General features: G+C 34.3%; 1 protein-coding gene across 1 annotated transcript; it reads right to left on the bottom strand.

The window, feature by feature from the left end:
- Positions 1-4138: 4138 nt before the first annotated feature.
- Positions 4139-7975, bottom strand: LOC149201873 (WAT1-related protein At5g07050-like). The gene is made up of 9 exons (XM_089401396.1): positions 7694-7975; positions 7451-7469; positions 5848-5870; positions 5625-5741; positions 5372-5491; positions 5202-5286; positions 4936-5097; positions 4437-4588; positions 4139-4298 (listed from the first exon to the last, which is right to left on the bottom strand). Exons 1-9 carry the CDS (start codon positions 7885-7887, stop codon positions 4139-4141), a joined length of 1032 nt encoding a protein of 343 aa, XP_089257522.1. The 5' UTR covers positions 7888-7975.
- Between the last annotated feature and the right edge of the window lie 1053 nt (positions 7976-9028).

Here is a 9028-nt window from a genome sequence, read left to right as displayed (position 1 = left end):
CATTGGTGCAATTAATTAAATAATTTCACTCTAGAATTAATTGAATAATTCTAATGTCCAAGACCAGGAAACCCTGACTCCTTAGTCACTAGCCGAAATATCCTCTCCATCCAACCATGAATGGTTGAATGAATCCGTCACCTCATAAACTACACTTATTTTATCTGAATGGACTTATCTTGCCATGTGGCACCTTCTAGAGCCACATGGGCTCTGGGGTGCACTTTTCACCAAAAGAAGCTCAACACTTTCCTTTTTCCTGGAGTTGTCCCCCCCAATACTCTTTCCATGGAGTAGGCTCCGCAACCAGCCTTATTTTATTAATATATAAAAATATGTACAAATTTACAATATTTACATTTTGGCTCCCCTGGCTAGTTAGTGAAAATTGGCACATCAGTATCCAATGCAACTACATGGGCATGCAGACCACATAATATATCATTCAACTCACCAACGTAAGAGTCAAAAGTATCCAACTCACTAGCCTAAGAGTCAAAAGTACATGTATTTGCATCATAAAAATAAGGTAGGAGTATTACATCAGATATGGATCTTATCATTCCATGTAACCAGGAGCTGTGGATCATGACTCCAATATCGAAAATTCATAGCTTCTTCTAACAATCCATACAATTCTAAAAAATTCCAATTAGGCTTCCCAATCAGATTCAATGGACTCAAATTGACTCTTATGAAGTAGAACATTTGCCCCAAAGCTCTTGAAGGCTCATAAATATTTTCCAACATATTGAGGCATCCCAAACACTATCTCCATCATGACATAGCCACCACAAGAAGGCATACAATGACCAATGTCCAAGCCTTCTCAACCTCAACTAACTAAAAAGAAATGATCTCACTCATTTGGGATACAAACTTTAAATTTCAACTATGATTCTTAAAAATAAATAGCCCAACCATCTAGATTACCTCCAAAAAAAAAATATTCTCCCCTCACTTATGAACCTTCATGTCTTCTCAATCAAACAACGATACAAAAAAATTGTTACATCCTACATCTGGCTCAGGAGGGTCAACATAGTAACATAAAACAAGAATATCCTTAGGCTCAAATCAACCTTTTGATTTCTTTCCAAGACACTATATATCTCAGAACCATTACAAGAAAAAATTCTTTAAGGAATATTTTTACATACAATGTTCATTCATGAAGGAAGTAGTAGTTAAAACTCAAGCAAAACTATACAATACATTCAAATCATCACTCATACAAAGTGGCCAACATAATTAAACATTGTTCTAGCTCTTCATTATAAACATACTCAATAACCCAACATAGTAATATTCATGAAAACACTAAGAAATAATATCCTTCCATTAAAAACATATAAATAATCACACTTATCTAAGTCACTTAATCTTCATATAAGATGAATAGGAGGACTGTAGGCTCAATTATGCTGTAATATTTCTTGCAGTTAACCACCCTTGAGCTAGATTTAATTCTTTTAGAGGAAGCTTCTCTCAAAGTTCCATAAACTTCAAATTAGGGTAAAGGATATGGAGGACACTCTCGTTAATATAAAGGGTTCATGGTTATACTCTCTCCTATCCTTTATCTCCCTTTTCCTCTCTATTTACTGCGTTCTATTTGTTTGATATGTTCTCTTACCTCTCTGCTCACCCACATGCACTTTGCAATTTTTTTCCTTCTCTACATTCTCCCTAGTGGTCATTCTCCATATGCATCTACTCCATTCACTATGAGAATTTGGTTTCATTCCTTGGGATACATGGAAACTAGAAAGGAGTATGTAGCCTATACCTATGGAGCAAAATGGTACCACTTCCCCATTTTTATCATAACTATTGGAAATTAGGTAGTTCAACCTACCAAGTTAGAGATCTAAACAATTAATTCAAGATAAGATAAGAAACTTTACCAATTCCCCCTTACAATTTCCCTCTGAAGCAGCATGATCTATGTTGGATGCTCTCTTCTTCAATTTTAATATATTAAACAAGGATGAATATTACATCAATAAAAATATAGAAAAAATATCTGTGCTTGTCATCCCAACATTAACAATCTTAATTACACATTACATAATTTGGGGATTAAAAATGGGTGTTACATAATTCTCAATGTCAAAGGACAAAAATGAAGCAAAAAGGTAGAAATACAACCAACAAACAAACTTCTTCTATCCTCCAGGCAAGTAGGATTTCCTCCTCTACACAAAAAAAAACAAGACTCAAATAAGAGTAAAGAAAAGAATAATGAAGGGCGTGCTTGATGAGGTGATGGAGGCGAACCCCCTCATATTGACATTAAAAAAATGTATACAATAGAATAGTTGAAAAAGAGGAGAATCCAAAGTAAAAAAGGTTCACATAATTTGAAGTATGAAGAGACATTGCTAACATGGTAGTAGACAATGCTACTATACCTCATTGGGCAGCATTGAGAATTGTTAAAACCCAGTGGATAGTAAAACAATTGACTTAACAAAAACCATTTTTTTTTTAAGAACAATCTTTAACAATATAGAATATAATAAAGAAGAAAGGAAGTTGCAGATAGAAAAGGTCCACATTTAAAATAAGAAAATAACTCAAAAATCAACCTCATAAGTGAATGTTTCAAGAGTTCGACTTTTTGGACTCCTCAAATTGTATATGATTATTGGGGATGCTATCACATATTCTATTTCGGAGCAAGAACTAGAAAATATGAAATTAAAAAAAATAAAAATTAATTAGCTAAAGGAAGTGTTAAATCCTAAATCTTTATTTATAGAGCCATTAGTTATTGTTGCTCCGAATTAGATGCCTCAAAGTACACTAGGGACATCAACATCCATAAAGAAAGCTGCTAAATTACTTAGTGGAATGGGATTGTGTGTGGCAAAAAAACATTAACAAGTGATTAAACATAGTTTTAAAATCTTGAAAGGTTAGCTAAAATCTAAGGAATATGCCACAAATAAATTTCAGCTTTACATAGTAATTGCAAAAGATTTCGAACGTGACATGTTTTTGTAAAAATTATTTAAGTACTTTCATTGCTCAAGTATAAAGTTTAAGTGATTTCCATTGAATTAATAGGGTTTACTCTAAAAATAGAGGATAAAATAGGTAAAAGAAGAATGGTTAACAATGATATAGATGCTACAAGAATCAATTTTGAGTTGCAGGAGGATCAATGTTAAAAGTAATGCATTTCATAAAAACTTTGAAGTGTTGAAGATCATGAGGGACCACAATTTATAAGATAATCTACACTTATAATGAAGGGATGGTTGGACGAAGAGTTAAATGTGGTTAAAGCTTCATGAGACAATGAAAATAAGAAATTAAGGAATTAAGGGGTGGTTAGTTACTTTTGTTAACAACAATGAAAACCACATGGTACTAGTGGAACATATGCACTTTGAATTTAAAGAAATTGAAGAAAACATATTCTCATTTCACTTTAAGCATGATATCATGGTTCCAGCATTAAAAAAATATATTAAAGGATGGTTCAAAACATTGTTGAAACATATTCTTAACCCATAATAACTACCAAAAGGAGGTTACATAATAACAACCAAAAGGAGGTTACAATAGAAATGCTCAGGTCCCCCTGCCCCCAAAATCCTAATGGGAGAGAGATCATTCCATCCACCATTCCATCTACAAATTTTGTGTGTATTTATGTTTAAAACAGTTTCTCCTCTTTCGTCGTCCCAACCCCTGATCATCCATCTTTATTACATTTACCATTCATTTATAAAGTTAATTCCTAACTACATTCTCGCTTTCCTTTCAGGTTACTATTACTATTTTATTTGGTCCATGGGAACCCATCATAGTCTATTAATGCATTTCTTTTGTTATTTAAATATCAGTGCAATGGGCACACACTTTATTCAAACTCGACCATCACTTTGTGATAAATTGACTCTTGCAGAGCGCTATTTTGGAGTTCTTAACATTTGTGGTTTCAGGTCTTTATATAATCCTGAGATTTTAGTTGCATTTTTCCTATCCATCTTGTGATTATTAGCGATTGAAATCATTTAAAACTCCAGAGACATTTCATTCTCTGTCAGGTGAAAATGTGGAAGTACATTCAATCATTGGAAAAGCAGGTGATGATCTAATGCAACCGATTCTGTAATAATGGCCGTCAAATGTCAAGGGTGTTGTCCATATCATGGACATTTTCAAGTTCAACTGTATTTTCACTGGAGCAAGCTACTTCACCTGGACACTCGTTTTTATAGTCCTCTGCTTTGCCCCATAATACAGGATACAGACCCACTACAATCAACATTGCTCCCACCACACTGCACACATTAAACATTAAAAGCCACAGGAATAGAAACTGTTATACAGTGAACATTAAAATGTGATCTGTGCTTATAAAAATCTACAATGGCAGAAATTGATTAAAATTTGTTCAGGAAATGTTTTTATATGCTAACCATCCTGTATTAAGATTGTCATGAAGAACGAAATATTGCAAGATTGCTGCTACAACGGTACACACTGGATCGAAGATTGCTACGAATACAGGTCCCATTTTGTGTATACACCACGCTTGCACGAATATTGCAAATGCTGAACAAATCAACCCCTGAAACAACCATATGAATTCCGGTCCATTATAAAATTTAACCTATGCTCACTTGCTCTGTACTTAACTATGAACTTAGCAAGATTGTGACTTCTGAGAATATATATTGCAAATGCTGAACACATCAACCCCTGAAACAACCACATGCATTCCGATCCATTATAAAATTTAACCTATTTTCACTTGCTCTGAACTTAACTAGATTGTGACTTCCAGGAATATTTTGAAATCCAAGGGCGTAAACAAAATCAAACAATTGAGTTGGCTCCTAGCAACTAGATTCCAAAACAGCAATCTTACCCACTTCAACAACGAACTAACAAATGCAACCAGGTAAATATCTATACCGAATACACATAACTCAGAAACTCAATATTCCAACCAACAATCCAGACGCTCCATGTTCTATGCGCATATACCAAAGCAATCACACCGGACTGCAGTGCTCCAAGGAAACACATGATAGCAGTTAATGATAATTGAGCTGGATACTTCCTCACAACTGGAGCCTGCGTTAAACACATAAATCGCAGTTGTCAATTTGCAATTTTAAGTAGATTTTTGTTGGATTTGATTTTTTGGAATCTTATGAACAGGGGCACGCTCAAATTACGCAAAAATAGAAATGGAATCTACAACTGCAAGAAAAATGCGGGCAGGCCCGAGTATGGTGATGGTCACCTGAAATATAATCCACGCTGCCCACGAGACAACGCCCCCGAAAAGCAGCATGGACCCCAAAACCGTGTTGTTTGCTTTGGAATTGTATGCATTTAGATTGGCTGTAGGCATTTAATTTCAGGACCCTTGTATAATGTCATCACCATTGCCCCACCTACAGAAATAATGATGCCCACAACCTTTGCCTGCCCTCTCCTGCTCTTAATATTGACATTTTCCAATCTGAACGAACCACATTTAAATAAGCACGACCATAGGATTTAACACTAACTTAGTTATCATCAATAGGATTCGTAATCGAAAATTTTAATTTGGGAATTGCATCTGGAGGAATTTATCGAGATCGATCTTCTACCTTAGGCTAGTGGCCATCACAAACGTGATGGGTGGGATTAACTTTAATATTGCTGAAGCAAAAGTAGAATTAGTGTAGTACAATCCCTCTAAGCAAAAGTTCTGACTGATTGTAATTCTGCATACAAAAAAAGTGCTCTCCACTTCAGTGCCCTACTTGATTTGTATTTCTGAAAGCATTGCAGAAAGAACAACAGCAATACACAGATTGCAACCACACTTACCCGCAGAGTGCAAGGAGGAAAATCTAAAAAAAGATGGACAATGTCATAGGCGGTCTTTGGCGTCTGCAACAATCGTAGATATAGGGTGTGTTAACTGCTATGATGGCGAGAATGATATGTGTGTGAGAGAACGTAAAAACGTGGAGATAACTGATAAAAAATGAAGTGCCACCATCTAAGCTACTTCTTAGCTAATTGATGGTGCTTCATGCAACATACGTTTGTGTTGTGAGGAAATGAATGGAATAATAACAACAAGAAGTATGGAACTATGGACTATGGTTAGATTAGAATAACATTCAGCGGCATTGAATGATGAAGTGTCTCTTCTTCTGGACTATGGTTAGATTAGAATAACATTCAGCGGCTTTGAATGATGAAGTGTCTCTTCTTCTCAAGTTACAGGGGGTTTAATTAAGGAAGATAATCTGGAATCTCCTTCTCATATTGCAGCAGATTGGTGAACTAGTTCAATCTTTTGATCTTCCTGCCAAAGGTCTCCATATTGTCTGCATTTATTGCACTTCTCACTTGAAATGTTAAAAAAATTCCTCAAAAAAATCCATAATTTTAAATCAAAGGAGATACATACCTATGAGAGGTAAAACAGTTGGTTTGAGTAGGCTTTAGTCAAAGGAGATACTTACCTATGAGGTGTAAACCAGTTGGTTTGAGTAAGCTTTAGTCCCCAGCAGTTCAGGTTCAAAATTTATGGGGAGATACTGTATACTTATGAGGTGTAGATCAGTTGGTTTGAGTAAGTTTAAGTCCCCATCACGTCAGGTTCAAACTTCATGGGGACTTCATGGGGAGGAGTTGAGAATGGAAACCACTTTCGTGGAATTAAACTATGCCAAGGAGCATCCAAGCTCTGCCAAGCTTGGCACAATCCTAATGATAGCATCTGGGTACATCATTATTCCATCAAGTAATGGCTGGCCCCGGCCTATACTTATGGGGAGATACATACTTATGGCTGAGTGGTTCAAAATTTATTGGGAAATACATACTTATGAGGTGTAGATCAGTTAGTTTGAGTAAGTTTAATTCTCCATCACTTCAAGTTCAAACTTCATGGGGAGGAGTTGAGAATGGAAACCACTTTTGCGGAATTAAACTACCCAAAAAACATCCAAGCACTGCTGAGCTTGACACAATCCTAATGATAGCATCTAAGTACATCATTATTCCCTCCAGTAATGGCTAGCCCTGACACATACTAAACATAGTTAAAACAAATATGAAAATTAAAAGAGATACATCAGACGTACAATCACAATCCCCTGCAGCATGGTAGCAATTCAGCCAAGCGAGCTAGAAAGGAGGAGGAAGCAAAAGAAGTTGTGATTAAAGGGAAGGCTTCAAACCATTAACACTTCAAAGTTCAGATAGAATCCTCTCCCACATCCTCTATCCTGCATTCCCTGTTTTGGTTTTCAGATACCCAGCAAAAGATATACGGATACGATAACATAGGTAAAACTTTCCTTGGCATAAATTCAAGCACTGCTGCAGCATAATGTCAAACCCTTCCATTATTAATTTTGGTGACTATATTCCTTCAGACACAGAATCAACCTCAACACAGCAGAAATGAAATTACTTGTGTTGCAGGATGACCCCTGCAGACAAACATGAGGTTCTCTTTTATATGAACATCTTGGACCCTCCTACTATTTTCTAACTTATGCTTTGTATGAAGTATATATCTCAGAGTAGAAATCTTGAGACTTGGACTAGTGGAATTATATCGCCTTCTGAAATGTAAAGTAGCTTATGTATAATTTTTCCTGCAAGGCAGTATAAAGTTTTTCATTTACAAAAAACAAATTCACAAAGTCCATACCGTTCAAGAACATAAGCAAAAGGAGCAATGGCCAACGTAGCAACGGTTTGTCTGTATGTCACAAAGACGAAGTGGTTCATTCCATGTTGCAGAGCGACTTTGTTGAGGATATTCATCCCTGCATATGCCGCCTGAACTGCAACCTGTGAAAGATGGGGCATGAACTTTTTCAGTTTCTGCTGACAAACGCCCATTTCCACTAATTCTTCCTGTTGCTGCTGATTAGCGCATTGCTTCCATTAAAGATTAAATGGGAAAACCATATAGTGAAATAAGTACCATCGTTTCGCATTAAAATAGAATATTTATATTTACATTGGAGATTTTTGGAGATTAACATACATATCTGCATTGTAAAGTAATGGTACTCACATGAACAAGACACGCTACTTTGGAGTCTTGTGCAGGGAGCCATCAAATTGCTAAGATTCAAAACCAGCCAAGGGGAAAAGGTGGTGGGGCCATCCGACTTAAATCACTAACGAGCCGAGGAATATGTTGTAGAGCCGTCATAAATTATTTAAAAAATGTTAGCGTCTAGACATTGATTCCAAATTATGTATATACAGCAAAAATATAAAGTACCATAGAGTAAGTTAATAATTAATTCATTGTTTTCTTTTTCATTTTATGTATTGAATATTATTTTATTTTCATTCAATTTAGTAAAAATAATTAGTCAACCATACGATGTTTAAATCATAAATTATTTAAAAATGTTAGTGACTAGACATTGATCAGAAATTATGTATATAGAACAAAAATATAAAGTACCACATAGTAATTTAATAATTAATTTCATTGTTTTCTTCTTCATTTTATGTATGGAATATTATTTTATTTTCATTCAATTTAGTAAAAACAATTAGTTAATTATATGATGTTTAATATTTTCTTTGCTCACTAATAAATGGGTTTATTATTTTAAAAGACAAAGATAAATAAAGGAAGATTATAATATAAAAATTTAAGATTCTTAATCTAGTTCTTATAACCATAAAATTATAGAGTTATAATTTTCCTATAAATTGGTTTACTATCCTACAACCATAAAATTATAGAGTTATAATTTTCCTATAAATTGGTTTATTATTTTGTAAAAACAAAGATATAAGAAAGGAAGATTTCAAAAAAAGTGGTTAAATTATAAATAACAAAATTATAATATAAAAATTTAAGATTCTTGAGAGGTCAATCTAGTTCTTACAAATATAAAATTATAGAGTTATAATTCTTATAAATGTGAACTTATAGGTTAAAAAATAGTTTACGAGTATAGATTTATTTTAACCATGTATTGAATATTATTTTATTTTTATTTAATTTACTAATTAT

The sequence above is a fragment of the Pinus tabuliformis genome, chromosome 2_1 (genome assembly GCF_031772625.1).
Source record: "Pinus tabuliformis cultivar Carrire ecotype Pingquan chromosome 2_1, CPIR1, whole genome shotgun sequence".
Taxonomy (NCBI): Eukaryota; Viridiplantae; Streptophyta; class Pinopsida; order Pinales; family Pinaceae; genus Pinus; species Pinus tabuliformis.
Note: the sequence above shows the minus strand (reverse complement) of the source record. Positions and strands in the feature narration are given on the sequence as shown.

Excerpts from the sequence above, each read along its gene's own strand:
- LOC149201873 (XM_089401396.1), bottom strand. The coding sequence starts at position 7,887 with ATGGGCGTTTGTCAGCAGAAACTGAAAAAGTTCATGCCCCATCTTTCA. Across the intron at positions 5,492-5,624 it reads GTGATGGCCACTAGCCTAAG|ATTGGAAAATGTCAATATTA; the intron begins GTAGAAGATCGA and ends TGGTTCGTTCAG. Across the intron at positions 4,299-4,436 it reads GACAATCTTAATACAGGATG|TGTGGTGGGAGCAATGTTGA; the intron begins GTTAGCATATAA and ends TAATGTGTGCAG.